The 17260-nt window shown below is 42.4% G+C and overlaps 1 protein-coding gene across 2 annotated transcripts in view; it reads left to right on the plus strand.

Annotated features, from left to right (window-relative positions):
• The window catches only part of LOC150105254 (corticotropin-releasing hormone receptor 1-like), a 120860-nt gene extending 114126 nt beyond the window's left edge, over window positions 1-6734 (plus strand). Inside the window, exons 9-11 of one of the 2 annotated variants that reach the window (XM_090394650.1) lie at window positions 490-625; window positions 1986-2027; window positions 6437-6734. In XM_090394650.1, the coding sequence (XP_090250776.1) occupies window positions 490-625; window positions 1986-2027; window positions 6437-6706 (448 nt within the window). In that variant the 3' untranslated portion in view covers window positions 6707-6734. The remainder of the gene's footprint in view (window positions 1-489; window positions 626-1985; window positions 2028-6436) is intronic. The other variant, XM_090394651.1, reaches the window with a different exon arrangement.
• The last annotated feature ends 10526 nt before the right edge of the window (window positions 6735-17260 follow it).

The raw sequence follows: 17260 nt of genomic DNA on the forward strand, positions 1-17260 counted from the left end.
TGAGGCGCCAAGAATCCGTTCTTGAGCTACGCTTAAGCGAGGTTCTGTTGCACAGACGATGGTGTCTTTCGACCGTTTCTTCGTAGTCGGGCGGTGTACGACTCAATGTCGCCTTATAAAGCTCCTCGAAGATGTGCTGAAGTATCGACTGCAAGACACAGGCCTACACGCGCTTGTGTTGTCTGCCTCGAGCGGGGTTGTTGGAGGGACCAAAACTCCCGCGTTTTGTCCAAGATTTCGCCTTCTCCTCGAGAATTCCATCCGCCGCATGCATTTAGAATTAACCTACTTTTCCGAACACGCACGTACGTAGGAAGCGACTAATGTGGATTCGTCTTAAACGGGAACTGACTTTTCCCAAAGGTCATTCGTTCATGAGGGGTCGCTGCCGATCAGCACGTTGCGTTCCCTCTCAGTAACGGTGAATAATTTGAATGTAATTTCAATGTTTAAATGGAGTCCGCTCACTCGCCGCACTTCTCTTTACAGAAAGGCCGTTCGAGCAACCGCCCTCCTCTTCCCACTTCTGGGCATCACCCACCTCCTCTTTTGCATCAACCCTCAAGACGACGCCCATTTCGAGGGGGCGTACATGATCACCAACGCCCTCTTGCAGTCTTCTCAGGTAAGTACAGGACTCCTTCCACTTTTTTCCCCTTAAGGCCGTTTAAAGATTTCTTTCCGACGTTCCCCGGTCGGTAAGGAACTCGTTCAGCACGAAACGCATTTGGACATCATCATCGAGATGAATCATTGAGTACGCAAAAATAAACAGCCGCTTCCTCTATACGGTCGTTCAAGCAATTTATTCTCTTCGCTCTCCCCTCTGCATGTTTAAAAGAATTCGCTCGACACCATTCTGGGCGAAAGAAGTTCGTATCCGCAAATCGTGTTTTACTCCATTTAGCGATATTCTCAGCGGGGAAAAGTGAGCAGCGCCACCTTTTGAAGAGGGCTCGCAAATGAAACTACTTGAACGCGCCGTTCATGTTTTCAGTTCCTGCCGCTCTTTTCGCTGCTTAACCACCAAATATTCCAATTAATTTTTTCTCTTTGACATCGCTTTAATCTCTCGGACTGAAACGTTTTTGTCATCGCGTTACGAATTAATTACTTTTCCCGAGAAGTTTATTATAAAGCGGGATTTCGGTACCCGACCACTGACAGACGCAAAAACACAAAATCCCTTTGAAAAAAAACCACGTTCGTCAATGAAGTGCTAATTATTTCCCAGTTGACCTGAACGAAATTTCGTCGCCAAATCGAGAAATGTTTTCATTTTTCCGTCGGGATCTTTCCGGAGGAGCTGTCGCTTCCAGTGCGCAAAACTCGACTTCGAGTTTTGCACTTCAAGTTGGAGACGAGTGAAGGTGCTGACGGCATTTAGAACAACGAGCGCGGTGACGCCATCCTATTCCTTGAAACTTTCTTCGAGCACCCCAAACTGGGGTTCGCCCTTTTACGCGAATCGGCAGTCGGTCAAGAATCTCGAATTGTCGGACGTTTCCTACAGCGAAACGGAATTATCTCGAGACACTCGCGCAATGGGATTTCCACAGTCGCTTAGCCCCGAAAAATCGCGTCTGTTTATGAGGTCGCCGCTGCCCAACCCGACGAAGATATTTTCAGCTCAGCTGCGAGCAAAACTTCGTTAGAAGCGGACGGATTCGCTCTGCTTGGAGATGTCACGAACGGCATTTAACGCTAAACGGAGCTGCTTCCGGACAATCGAAGTTGTTCGCCGGGGTGTATTGAGAACGCGTGGCTATTAAAGGGGAAGTATTCACGCGATCAACTTTTCTTCCTCCAGTCGAAAAGCCTCCGCGTGAATGAGCGGACGTCATTAATTTCTCCTTCGATGATCCGAATGTTGACTCGCCCTTCAGAAGCTGGTGGATCGTGTGTGCGCGTGCGTGTTATTTAAATATTGTGACACAACTTTCCAAATCCTATTTTACTTAAAACTGCTTTTTTTGCTGTTTCAGGGAGTCTTCGTCGCCCTCCTGTACTGCTTCTTCAACTCCGAGGTAAGAAAAAACTTCCGCTTATTTATCGAAAGGGATGGTTTGTTGACGTCATCTTTTTTTTAAAACAAAGACGACCCCTTCTATTTCTCCTTCTCTCGCTCGGCATTTTCATCTCCAATTATTGCGTTTGAAAGAAAATGCTTCGCCCAAGAATTCCCGTTGGGATTTCTACAATTTCATGGAGAACTCTTCCGCCACAAATCCCTCCTCGCACACAATCCGAATTCCGTAAGCCTCGCTGCCCGTCATCCGCAGTTTTTGCTGCGCGCTCGTTAAGTCACTGTGTGGTCTTCGATCTGCGATCAGATTCACACGTGGGATTTCTCTCTCAGGGTGAAGCCATCTGCAAATGAATCTCATCCATCACTTGGCCTCCGGGTGGGGGGGGGGGAGCGGCTAGGATGAGGGAAAAATCATGCGACTCTTTTGCAGAATTGTAGCGGTAAAAAAAAAGGCGTTGGAAGCGTCTCCGGTTCGTTATCAACAGCGATGCGATCGCTTCTTCCACTTACCAACCGCCAAAGACTTAAGATTAGGCGATCCCTGCTTCATTGCACACTCGCGCTTGTTTCTGTTGCAGTTGAATTCCCTCCTCACTTCGGCGTTGTTATAAACATGGAAATCGCTTCCACATCTCAATGCTTTTTTTCTTAGGGATCGTATTCATCCTTAAGGTCGTCTCTGTATTTGGAACACACCGCTGTTTTGCTGTAATTGTAATGATAAAAACACGACGTAAATAGTGCGTATTCTGAGACCGTACCTTCGGAGCTTAAAACGTCTCTGGTGAGAACAGTCGCAAAAGCGAACAACCACAAAAGAATGAATGGAAACCGAACTGGCAGATTGAACCAGGAAGGAATGAACGATGTGGTGGCAGAATGAATAAAATAAAAATGTCACATTACAGTTTAGACTTTGACATCGTTTTTTTTTTTTTTTTTCTCACTTCCCTCAGTCAGGCGCCATTCGCACCTCTGAAGACGACGCCAAAGTCGAAACGGGTCACACACTGTAATGCGACATTTTATTTATTGATTCTTCATTGGCGGTTTCGTTCTGCCAGCAATCGTTTACTCATTCCTGGTTTAATCTTCCCTTTTTTAATTTTTAATTCACTCGTAACTTATTCGTTTATGAGTTCGTGACTCTGTTCTTATCAGCGCCGTATTGTCTCGTTCAAGAAGATAAGAGCGAGCAGATCTCCCCCCAGGGGATGTGTCCGAATACGCGTTATTTGTATTCATTAAAATCACACGGAACAAACCGGTGCGTTTCAAACGGAGGGGAAGGAAGGCGCTCGTTAAGAAAATAAGCATTACTAAGCGGAATCGGTGAAAGGAGCTTTTCCTTCCCGAACACTTCTTCCCTCGTTCGCTTTCTCTGCCGAATTTGTTTCTGTTTTCCGGATCTCGTGCTAAACGAGAAGAGTTCTTGGGAAACTTGTCTCGAAGAAAACGGATTGAACGCAGGCCTTCAAAAGTAAGCCCGCTTCGCTCGAGGGAAAACCACGCCATAAAGTAGGGAAAGCCGGAAATTGAAGTCCGCTCGCGTCCAAAACTTGGACAGCAGATCAATTTACGGGCGACGGAGAAGGGCCATAAAGTTCTGAGAAGGGCCATAAAGAAGCGCGAGTCGAAATGGTACCAGCGGGTGCGGGAGGAAACGTGAAGATGCAAGTCGGCGTTTTGAGAAACACTTGGGAGCGGAAGAAGAACGAAATGTTTCGGATCGCTTCGATCAGGTGTTCAGATTGAACGGATTTTGATCTGTAATGCACCGCGTGCCCTTTATTCACGTGGCTCCCGCCGACGAAACGTAGCGAACCGACAATGCATTAGTACCGCCGTTGAGTGAACTGCGGTTTCAGTTTCGTCGAACATTGGCGATCAAAGCTACCTAACATTTTCCGCGAGGGGTGGCATTTACCGAGTAGCCGACCCCCCGCCACCGTTTTGTTATTTTCGTTAAGCGAATTAATCTCGTGCGTGTTTGTTTATCGTGAAAATGAGAAGAAAGATTTCTTTGGAATCGACACCTCGGCAAATATCGCGAGATGGGGGAGAGCGCTGAAACGAATGAGTTGGCGGTCGTTCAGTTCTCTTTCAACGGCGCAGGGAAGAGGAAGAAGAAGGTTAAAGATCGGTGTGCCGACCCCATTTAACAATGGATAAGGCATCGTGAAAGTATACTGAATGAGCTCCGTAGCTCAGTTGGTACTGAGGAACCCTTGGGTTTGAAAAACGCACGCTCGAATCCCGTCCATGACGTGAGAAAACCTTTCATCGTTTTTTTTTTTTTATTATTTTAATCAAACGGTTAGTTAGTCGTTCTCATTCTAAGACGGGGGTTCCCCCCTCGAAACTCGAGTTCCTCAACGCAGGCAAACCGATCCAGTACAGGTTTAAATACTCGGAATGGACGAACCTCGTCGATAGTGGAGAAGACATTCGTACGAGGGAATCGAGAACGAAAGGGTTCTCAAGAATATCGTGAGGAGAAAAATGCCACTTTCCTGAGTGTTCTTCCTCGATTCCGCGATAGGAATGTTTGGTCGCTGCGATGTCGGCAAACCGGCTATCAAGCAGGCTGTCACGTGTAAACAAGTTTGACTGCGGATGTCCCAGTGTACGGGGTTCGATTTATCAGGACTCGGTTTCGTCACGAGCATCTTAATGCTTCTCCTCCTGTTTCGCATCCAGAGCCGATCTCTTTCTTGCGAGACGAATTCTTTCCATCTCGGCTGACTCGCCTTGGAGGAGGAATTGCCGAAGGGAAGTCGCTACACGTGACCAGAGGCTGGCCTGCGAAACGGCAAAGAAATGACGTCATTAAAGGAAAATGGGCGAGCGGGGGGGGGGTCCTTTCTTTCCATCGAGACGTGGAGCTTTAAAAACGAGCCCCCACGTTTAAGTTGGTGGCCGATGAAAGGTGTTGGATGGGGAATCGCACGAGGGCGAATATTTACGGTGGGGTGCGATCAAGACGCGAGGGATGCTGTCGCAATGGAGAAAGCATTGTGGACAGTTTATGCGGCGAGTTAGGAATTGCGGCGAGTAATATCGGTGGGATCGACCGACAAACGAAACGGCAGCACGTTCAACTCTTAATCCGAGTAGCTTAAAGCGGCACGTGCGCGAAGGAACTGCAAGAAGTCGAGTCTTAATTCAATTTCGTGTTAACATTTCTGAGCGATTCGATCACACGAGGGAGCGTCGAGGCTGGATTTCGAAGAGACTTGAAAAGCATACGTGGAGAGATGGAACGAATAGGAAAAACGGAAGCTATTGACGATATTCTTTACGATCATCTCTCTCTCAGGAGCATTAAATTAAACCAGAGTTGGTTGGATGGATGAAGTTCCTTAATTTTGGTTGGCAGTAATCATCTGTGAAGCACGATTAACAACTTATTTTCTCATTTCTTTTTTAAATCAGAAATAGTAAAACTGGATTTGAGCTGTGGAATTAGTTCTAGCAATCGGTCCCAGCCACATTAATTAAGAGTAAGCTAAATGTTACAATTCTGCCCTTTAAAACTTGCTCTTCCGGCATGCAGAGCAGTTCGCGTACTTCCCCCCCCCCCTCCAGGCTGAGGGTTCGATTCTCGCTTTGAGTGTTTCTTCAGAGGGGAGACCATCGCCGCTTACTTGGACTTGAAAACGTTCCATGTTGAAGAGCAGGGGTTTCGGACTAAGTAAAAAAAAATTAAATAAAATAAATAAAAAATAATCGGCCTACGGTACGAATGTAGTGCTGGTTTACAACCTTTTCTTGATGGGAGTCGTAAAATTTTGAACGACCTCGCTGAGGAATCCCATAATTTCTTTGTAGACAAAGAAGCCGAGATGTTTTCTCGGCTTCTTAAGTTCGGCAATTAAGTGGATTTCTTTGTAGACAAAGAAATCCACTTAATTGAGGAACGGGAAGTGGACGATATTTTGAATGCTCTGACGGGCGGTGAGGATGTCCCGTTGCCCTTTGCTTTGCAGTGAAGGGCAAGGAATGAATCGCTATGATACGATTTATTTGCATTCTACTAAATACGTTTTAGATTTGAACACCTTTTTTTAGGGGGGGGGGAATAGAGTTTCTCTCAAACAATCCCGATTTTAATACGACTCAACACAGCCAATATTCAGCTCATCGTGAGCGCGCACACACACACACACACAAACACACAGAGCAAACTACATATCGGGGTTTGCTAATCTTGAATCCTCTCTTCTTGGGCGGCTCGTATTGTACACCATCTCGGAAAGCAAGCGTTTGCTTTCCAAGATGCGTGCGGGGAAGTCAAAGCGAATTTTCTTTTAGATAATTTGCATAAAACCCGAAACTTTCAACAACTTATTTGGATGTCTTCTCTAGCATTTCAAGTAATCGTACTTCGCTTTCTCCTGGTCTTAGGTGCAGACCGTCCTTAAAGCCTCCTACACCCGCTACTACCTCCGAAGACACCCTGCCAGTTCCTATCGCCACCAGTTCAGCGTGTCCGGCACAACCACGGTGACCTCGTACGTGTCCAAAGGGAACTCCCAAGAGATGGAGCAGCTTAAAGCGAGCCCGAACGAGACCTTCGTCCCTCTGAGGGCCCTCGAGGAAACCCGCGAAGAGGAAGCCCAGAAGGCGTCGCTTCTCAATTCAACGAACGAAAAGCACGCGATTTCTGAATTGTAGCACTTTCTTGTACTCCGAAAATGTTCGGGTTTTGTCGTGTAGTTTAGTTGGTCGATAAACTGAATGTTTGCTAACTTAATTGTAATCGCTGATGCACGCGCACCACACTGCAATCACAGCAGCTACGGGCACGCCAGAATTGTTTTCGAACAAGTGCAGCACCTTGTCGATGGATCGGTTTGTATTTATTACAGAAAATATTTTAATTTTTCTGAAATAATAAGCCAACGTGTCTTTGTAATTCACATCGTGCAGCCCAAGAACGAGCTTGCGTTCTACAGAATTACATGCAAGCGTAGAAGGTGACGCAGCTTGCTGTTGCGAGTTCCTGTAATAATCGTTTTATAAGCTCTCCGTATTATGTTGGGTTTGCCTTCGCGTATTTGGTGACCAGCAACCAGACGGTATTTTGTGAACACGAACGCAATACGATCTCGTGCAGGGATTAATTTTATTCAGCGCACTCGTCCAAGTGCCAACAGGAAATCTTGTCGCACCGATTAAAGTCTGTTTGTCTCGAGTCTCGTAATCGAAAAAGGAAATGGGTCGGCCTGATCCCACGAGGAAACGAAGAGTATTGGACCAACTAAAGCTCGCAGAATTTCCTGCAGGTACGCACTCGGGATTGATTACCGATTACGTTCGGCGTGTTCCAGCTGAAGCCTTCGCTCAGTTTGGCATTCGAGTTCAAACTGAAACTGCGTTCATTAAAAGGGTTTTTTCGACAAAAAGTCGCAGAGCATGAACGGAATTACTGTTTCAAGGGGAGAGATTTATTTTTGCAATTCTTGTATTGCAAGAAAGACCGTAGAAAAGGGCTGTTCACTGGGCTTTGAACGACGGTGGAGCGGCGGCGAGTACCCGACCTCGTCTGTGACGCAAGCTGACAGTTCGAAATAGCTTCCAAGCGTATTAAGCAGATTCAAGGATTGAGATCGCCATTCGGATATTATTTGTTTTGCCTACGTGGGGATGTTTACTACCGCAGTAAAGACTGCATAAGCTTGAAAAACCAAGCTCCGCGTTACTCAACTTCTCCCATCGTACGCTGATGTAAAATTTGGAAGAATAAGACCGAGCTTCAGATGTTACAAATAAACTAAGATGGTGGTGTTTTTTTTTTTTTTTTCAATCAATGAAAAAAAATGATCCTTTGTCACCATCCTAAGATTCTTATCGCTTTGCAAACATGACGCAGCATTGCATTCAAAAGCTTGCAAAGTATGCACAGGGCAGCTCTTTCCTGAATACATTTTTCTGCGCCTCCTTACAATAATTCGTAAGAAAAAAAATAGGAAGCTAATTTCAGTGGGTTTTTTTGTATCAGAAATGAAGGCCGAGACCGACTTCAATCCACGCTACACAGCAAAGTGTTATGTATCGCGGATCGAAGGTGGCTGCATGTGGCTCGTTTCTCATCAGGTTGCGACGGTTAGCTCTTACGAGGGTTGCCTGCTAATCCACAACGACAGCTGTTGCATGCGATGAGCGTGCATTGATCATTCCCACGATTATGTTCTTGATCACGTGCTCATTCGCTGTTACCCAACGGGGAGGGAGTGCGGGGAATCGTATGCAGTCAGTAGAGAAACATTATTCCCCACCTAGCTATGAACCAACAGGAAGACACGTGCTTAATATTTTACGCTAGCACGCACTGCTATCAATCAAGATTACTTTTCCACCTCCGAACAGCCGTGTGTGTGTGTGTGTGTGTGTGTTCGCAATTGTGAGTTTGTTCCCAGCAAAAAACAACAACCGAGGCGGTGACTTCACTAAGTGTTTGGGGACTTGCTTCTTAGGGTAAGCTTTCTGGGTGAAAATGTTTTCTCGTGAAGCAGCAGAAAATTGCCATTACGAAGCGGGGTTGGGGAGGGGATACCTGATCGAGAATGTCCATCGATATCTGCCTTTGTAACTTGACTTGAGCAAATCCTGTCGCTACCCGCTTAATGAACGTCCGGATCGAGTTTGGAAATGGCCGCATTTAAGAAATAGGATTACAAATGGAAGTACCGCACGACTCCATTCATGAGCCAATGAGTACTTTTTCTGGTGTGTTAATTATTACTTCGAGCCTAATTAATTAATTAATAGGTTAGATTGTTGCACCGAACGTTACACGCAAAGCGGTCATCGACAGATCTTCAGGCACAACCGAAACATTTGAAGCCGATCGATTTTTCAGATCGTAAATCCTGAAAGATTACTGAATCGTCTAAGAGATCGCTGCAAGCGAACTTAACAAAATTTCCCAGTGCAAATCAAACTGAGATACTTCACGAAATGAGGGTCAGATGCCATCCGTCTCGATAACAGGACATTGGCACCACCCGTTTTTTGTATTCGCAACATCTTCAATTCTAATTAAATTGTAATACCGTCTTATTTTCCCGATATCTTCCACTCCCTTAAAAAAAAAGGGGGGGGGGCAGTTGTTTGCGATATTTCCGTGTTCGACTAGCAAAGCACTTAACGCTAATAGGACGGAAGCGCAGTGAAGGCCGAAACCCTTTTTTAATGCCGCCAGTCCGGTAACGATTCGATCAGCTACTCTGCGTGGAATATTTCGATGCGTTTGGACGGCTCCTTCCGCGGCGGGTTGCCTCTGTGCATTCCCGTTAATTTCCCAAGGCAATAAGAACTTTGTCAGATAATCTACGCCCTGAAAGCGATCGCTGATGGACGATTCTCTTCCCATCCTCGTCGTTTCCTTTTTCTGGGATGGTTACGAGATCGCTTTGTTTCGTTTGATGTCTGCAACGAAAGACACATCGTGGCGTTTTGTTTCTGATCATTCTGCGGCGTACAAACTACTGTCAACCCTCAATAAAGGGAGGGGAGGAAGCATTCAAAAGTAATTTCAATGACGTCAATTATTCACGCTCACTGTGTCCATTACTTAAAAGTACGAAGATGAGAAAGGAACTGTCAGGAGGAGGAGGAGGTGCTGCTTCGCAGAGCCCACGTTGATTCATTTCCCTTAAGATGAGGGGCGGTTCCTGTTTAAGAAAGAAGAATAAAGGAAAAGTTTTACAACTTCGTTTCGCAATTCAGTAAACTTCGCTTCCAGACAAACGATTGGTTGTTTGAATAAGACGAAAAATTCGTCGCAAAAAAAAGTATTTTTTTGAGAGAATGTGAACTCTTTTTCTCCCCGTCCGTCCTTCCGAAAGAAGCTTCTGTGAAGCAGCAAACCCCTTAAGATGTGTTCAGTGCGTTTTTAATACAAAATATGTCGGAAGCAGAGAACGAATTCTTCAAACAATCGGAAAGTGCACGTGGAAGCCACAACCCAAGGATTGGAAATCACCGCTGAGTGATATCGGCAAGGAGATAAATTGCTCGAAATGTGATCTTAACACGTGCGACGGAGTATGCACCGCTGAAATCATCAGAAAATCCACCAATGAACGCTCCGGGGGGGGGGGGGGTTCATTTTCTGAAGCAGCTGAGGGACGAAGTGCGTGTGCGTTGCTTCTCGGAAGAATCGGATTGATTTAGCGCATTCAAGACAAAAATATCCTCGAGGCAGCTGTTCATTTATGCAAATTAGTTTGCGGAAGCATTTTTATAGACTTTTGTTTCGAAATGAGGCTCGTCTTTGCCACCTTGTTAACGGGCTTCGAAATTCCCAGCCGGTGATCCTCGGTTGGCAAATTGCAAACGCTTTCTGCAATTAACTTAATTTCCTGGGCCACGTGACGGAGAACTTTTTTGTTTTCGATGATATTTATTTCGCATTTGTCCAAGTGTCAAATATGGTCGTGCGTGTCCCCCCCCCTCCACCATAAACATGGCAAACGCGCATCAGCTACGAAGCAGAACATCCATAAAGGAGTGTTCTGTTCTATAATCAAAACGCACAATATTCCTTATCGGAGCAGAACAGAAAGCACCCCACCCCTCGTTATACTGAAAAGATAACAGTAAAAAATATAAAAAAAAATCCCAAAGTACTGGTGTGACCTCACCGCTACATAAAGCAAATCGTGAAAAGACATTCGGGCAGAAACCAATCGATTCCACTTGCCCACACGAACGTGTACCGCTTAACTGAGGGAATAATCCTTAATCCGCTGTGCTGCTTGAACAGCAAATGACTGCAGCACTGATGCTTTGAGGGGAAACACGTCAAGCTGTTCAGAAACCGTTCTGATTCTGCCACAGTCAGCGACTCGCGTTATGCCGAAGAATACAAGCTGTCGCCACACTTGTACGTAGTAGCACTCCAAGAGAAAGCTCGGAACTAAGCGTGAGATGAGATGTGGTCTGCATACACCCAGGATCAGCAGGGCAGTTTGTTCCTTCTAAACACAACGTACACGAAAATCGGAGGAGGGCAGCTGTCCTTCCTGATCTGTTTCTTGCCATATTCTGGTGAGCTTTCGATGCAATCAATTCGAGTCGTGGCTCTTTTCGTGCGGGATCGCTCAGTTTTGGTGACCAAGCGCATGTCCTGCATTTTGACAGCAAGATCGAAATATTCTAGCCTTACCTCACAGAGAGAGTGACTGCCTACTCCTCTGACGTATCTTGTCATTCAGAGATCAAATCATCTCACTCCTTAAATGCTGTTGGACAAAAGCACCAGCTATCCGATCGCGTCTCAGCTCGATAACGCAAAACAGCACCAACCACATTCTGTGATACGTTGAGAACTTTTTTTTACTAATATTGCGATGCCTATTCATATTTTGAACACTTGGGAAGCCATCCCAAAACTTACCAACTTCTTTCCTCAACATCAAGATAAGTGAAATGAGGGACTTGCCCTGTAGCAATTCTTTAAGAAAGGTCTTTATTAGTGAAGTAAGAAGGCGAGTCAAGCCCTTTACTTCAATTCAGGAGATCATCTCTCCGATATTACTACCGTAAATAAGGCCAAATTACCAACATAAGATATGTAATTAAGATTCATAAAGAAGAGTACTAAGGACTTCTTTTGAAATATGATATATGAAGAGAACAGGTCTATCACAAAATCAGTTACAGCACACACGCACACATTGTCTTACTTCACTTATTTAAAGCCATTTCCTAGATATGCGTTAATATAAAACACGCTTTCGTTATAATGCTAATAATCTTGGGATCTTTGACAATCTTCCATAAATTTTGTGCATCGAATTCAGTCTCTTTGAACTCAAAAACACGTGCGCACAGCTTTCTCCAGGTCTGTCCAGTGCAAATATTTCGTACTTTCTCTCTCGAGTCACTCGTGCTCGATGCCGAGCTATCAACTAAAGTCGTTTAGCTAGGTGCGTACATAAGATAAAAGAGATCTCCAACTCCTAACCACGAAATTCTTCAGTGAGGGCAGCGAGTCCTGTTTCAATGTCCTCGTACATCAGGACAGTCTCATAATCACAGAAATGAGGAAAAATTCCCGATATCTTCTAACTCACGCACTCATAGGGTGCACTAATACCAGAGTGAGACTGGGCAATAGGAGATTGCTTTAGAAACTCCACAGTAGAAGACGCGTTGTCATATGACCAGACGAGAGACTAGATTTTTGAATTTACCTAATAAGGAAGTTGTCTCAGTCGGCACAGCTTTTTATGCTAGTACCTAAGAAGGAGGGATATCACATAAAATTGATGTGATACTCCACCAGGAACACACCAGACCACCAGGGATTACACTGAATCTTTGCGGTAACAAAAAGTGATATAATAATACAAGCAACGGAACCCATGCTAGAAAGCGACCAGCACAAGATAAAAGTTATCACAATGACCAACAGATAAATAGCTGCAGTTTTCATCTCGAAAACCAAAATCTAGATAAAACTTGTCATATCAAGAACATCATATACCCGATATGTTATTCCATAAATATATATCGAATTCGATATTCTAAACATGATAAACCATACATTATTTTTGATATATCGAATATATTTCAAATATATTTCATACATATCGAATATCATATTCGATATATCATATGTGGGATATGATATTCGATATATCGAATATCATATTCGATATTTCGTATTTGGAATATGATATTCGATATTTCATAATTCAGATATGATATTCGATATATCGAATATGATATTCGATATTTCATATTTGGGATATTATATTCGATATTTCATATATCGAATATCATATTCGATATTTCGTATTTGTGATATGATATTCGATATATCGAATATGATATACGTTATTTCATATTTGGAATATGATATTCGATATATCATATTTGGGATATGATATTCGATATATCGAATATGATATTCGATATTTCGTATTTGTGATATGATATTCGATATATCGAATACGATATTCGATATTTCGTATTTGGAATATGATATTCGATATTTCATATATCTAATATCATATTCGATATTTCATATATCGAATATCATATTCGATATTTCGTATTTGGGATACGATATTCGATATTTCGTATTTGGAATATGATATTCGATATTTCGTATTTGTGATATGATATTCGATATATCGAATACGATATTCGATATTTCGTATTTGGAATATGATATTCGATATTTCATATATCGAATATCATATTCGATATTTCATATTTGGAATATGATATTCGATATTTCATATATCGAATATCATATTCGATATTTCGTATTTGGGATATGATATTCGATATATCGAATACGATATTCGATATTTCGTATTTGGAATATGATATTCGATATTTCATAATTGAGATATGATATTCGATATATCGAATATGATATTCGATATTTCATATTTGGGATATTATATTCGATATTTCATATATCGAATATCATATTCGATATTTCGTATTTGTGATATGATATTCGATATATCGAATATGATATACGTTATTTCATATTTGGAATATGATATTCGATATATCATATTTGGGATATGATATTCGATATATCGAATATGATATTCGATATTTCGTATTTGTGATATGATATTCGATATATCGAATATGATATACGTTATTTCATATTTGGAATATGATATTCGATATATCATATTTGGGATATGATATTCGATATATCGAATATGATATACGATATTTCGTATTTGTGATATGACATTCGATATTTCATATTTGGGATATGATATTCGATATATCGAATACGATATTCTATATTTCGTATTTGGAATATGATATTCGATATATCGAATATGATATTCGAAATATCGAATATCATATTTGCTTTGGGTTTGGACCTCTTAAGTAAGCACAGGGAGGGAAAAGAGGAAGTGCTAGAACAAGCTAAGTAGATTTCGTATCTAATCATAAGAATAGGCCACGTGGTAATTTATTATATCTATATACATTGTAAATGCCAGGAGCATCAGAAACAAAGGGATTGAGTTCGTGGCTTTATTTAATATAATGTGGCAAAAGATTGTTGGCATTAGTGAAACCTGGCTAACAGAATCAAATATGGTAACTTGGATGGAGTATAATTGGTGGAGTACTTTTAGGAATGTTAGGAGCGGAGGAGTACTGCTAATGATATCTGATGACTTAAGCCCAGTTAGGATAGAAACACAACAAAACAATGGCCCAAGTAGCAATGAGTTTGAGTCTATCTGGTGTGAAGTGGAGGCTAACAAAATGAAATATATGGTGGGGTGTTGCCTCAGACCTGGCAGCTCAGTTGCAGCAGATGAAAAAATGAATCAACAATTTAGCCTGATGGGTACCAAACGAGTGATCATTTGGGCTGACTAATTTTCCAGACATTGATTGGGTAGGTGAGAAATTTCTTAAAGGAGAGATTATTGAATTGTTGCAAGACAACTTTCTGAAGCTCATGTGAAAGAAGAAACTCTAAGTCAGAGAGTGTTGAATTTAGTGTTCACAACGTCAGAAGGGGGGGTCTCTGTCAAGAATATGTCTGTTTTACAACGAACTGGTGATCACTGTCACCAAGTGGTGAGAGTGCTGTGCTTTCTTGGGAAGTATCTAATTGTATTGATGCTCTGATTAAAAGCAGGTTACATGCTGAACTACAAAGCTGGAAACTATGATCACCTGAGGAGAAAACTGTCTTTGGTCCCATGGGATCAATTACTGAATGGAATATTTGAAAAACTGCTTAAATGAGGCGGTAGCTGAATATATCCCTAGTGTTTGAAGAATGGGTGACGAGTGAAATGGATGTGTAAACTTATTAAGCAAGATGATGTGGAAAGAATATCATGAGAAAAAGAGCGACAGGAGTTTATAAAGCTCTGGCAAGAAAAATAACGAGTATTGTGAGAAAAGCTAAAACGGAGTGTGAAAAGAAATTGGCCTTGCAAGCTAAAGGAAATCCTAAAGAACTTTATCGTTATGCCGCAAGCAAAAGATAGAAGGAATGTAGAAGAATAACTTTGTTGAACGCAGGTGGTACTCGGGTGTCGGAAACCAAGGAGATTGTTCAGTTAACGAGTGCTCACTTTGCTAAAATATATCAACCAGGTGTGTGTGTAGTATGGTGCACAGTGCTACTGCTACGTTGGATGAAGAGTTAGAGGTGCATGAAAATGAGGTTGAAGAGCTTTTGCATAACCTGGAGAAGAATTTGTCTATAGGGACAGGTGGAATATCAGCCTGTTTGTTAAAGGAATTTTCACCTGAATTGGCTAGGCCTTTCACACATTTGTATAACTTGAGTCTCAGCTCAGGAATGATAGCACAGGAATGGAATGTATGATAGTTCAATTGCACAAGGATGGTGCAAAAACTGATGTCTAACTACCGACCTATCATCATCTCTTGTGTGGTCGTAAAGATTTTAGAGAAGTTGGTAAGAACCCGCATAAAGAAATGGGTACACAAACATGCGATACTCTGCAAGGAATAGCATGGGTTTACTAAAGAAAGGTCATGTTTTCGCAATTTGCTCATATTTTATAACAATGTTACGGCCCAGTTGGATAAAGGAAATGGATACACTATGATAATGTTGGATTTTTCTAAGGCATTTGATAGGATACCACAGGATAGGCTGTTGCGTAAACTGGAGAAAGAACATAGGTTTGGAACATAATCTATTGACTTGGATCAGGGGATGGTTGACAGACAGATATCAAAGTGGTATACAGGGGGTGTAAATCTGCCAGATTTAAGGTAAACAGTGGTGTACGTGAAGGGTCAGTCCTTGGCCATTATTGTTCGATCTACACATTAATGACATCCAGCAGGGTCTATCATCAAATTTACAATTGTTTGGTGATGATGTGAAGATAGGCAGGGCAATCAGGGATTCTACTGATATTCAGCAATTACAAAATGATTTGAATAGACTGGAAATCTGGGCAAACGAAAATGGCTCTCAGTTTAATGTTAATAAGTGTAAAGTTATGCACTTTGGCGTGATTAGAGTTCCCGCGGCATATTAGATTAGCAAGGTTACGCTGCAAGAAATTGAGGAAGCAAGGAATCTTGGCATATTGGTGGATAGGAATTTGAAGGCCAAATGTCACATAGCAAATGTTGGAAATACAACTCAGAGGATAATTTCTATGCTGAAGCGAACATTGACATGTAAGGATAAGGAAGTCATTTTGCCTCTTTATAAGGCTTTGATAAGACCACACCTGGATTACTGTGTGCAGATCTGTTCTCCCGGGTTCCAAGGGGATAAAGAAGCTGTGGAAAGGATGCAAAGGAGAGTTACAAAGATAATATCCGGATTATGGGATTTAGATTATGAAGACAGATTGCGAGTATGTGGATTGCAGACTCTGGTTAACAGGAGAAAGAGGGATGATATGATAGAGGGCTATAAAATTTTCAATGAGTGTTATAGCATTTCAAGTGATGAAATTTTTTGTTATATGGAAGGGGGGGAGAGAACACGGGGGGGATCCATGGAAACTGTTTTCGTTTACAGTCAAGAAAAGGGTAGGAGCTAGGTTTTTCACTCACAGACCACGAGTGAGTGCATCAAGTGTGAATGAATTCAACAGAAAGCATGATATCTGGTTTGGGTGATTTATAACCTCCTTTCATGAGACTTTGACACACTACAGGTCTCAGATAACAATAATAATATATGATATTAGATGTGATTTATTATTAGTAAAGTATACCTTCAGGGACAGGGACTCATTGAGGGAGGCCACACACTACATGCCCCCAGCTATCATATTTATTCACACTTGAGTGCATACACAACAACCAATGGTAATTCATTCCAATCACGCACCACCCTCCGAGAGAAAAATCTAGCCCCCCCCCCCTTCTTCATGGCATTCATTCTCAGCTTCCAACGATGCCCTCTTGTCCTTTCTCCACCCTCCATAAATTGAACAATTAAAGCAACTCGAGTTCTGTATGACTCTTTCAGGAGTTTGTAAGTCTCAATCATATCATCGGTCTTTCTCATGTTTCCTAGTGTCTGCAATCTACAAATTCTCAATGTCTTCCACAATCCTGATACCATTTTAACACTCTTCACTCTATAAGAATCACAACGGAAACCAGTAGACCAGCCTTGCGCGTAATAGTCCAAGTGTTATCTTATCAAGGCCCTGTAAAGAGACAAAATGACATCCTTATCTTTACATGTGAACGTTCGTTTCATCATTG

The sequence above is a fragment of the Typopeltis vanoorti genome, chromosome 6 (assembly GCF_054136105.1).
Source record: "Typopeltis vanoorti isolate ZY-2024b chromosome 6, IOZ_Tvanoo_1.0, whole genome shotgun sequence".
Taxonomy (NCBI): domain Eukaryota; kingdom Metazoa; phylum Arthropoda; class Arachnida; order Uropygi; family Thelyphonidae; genus Typopeltis; species Typopeltis vanoorti.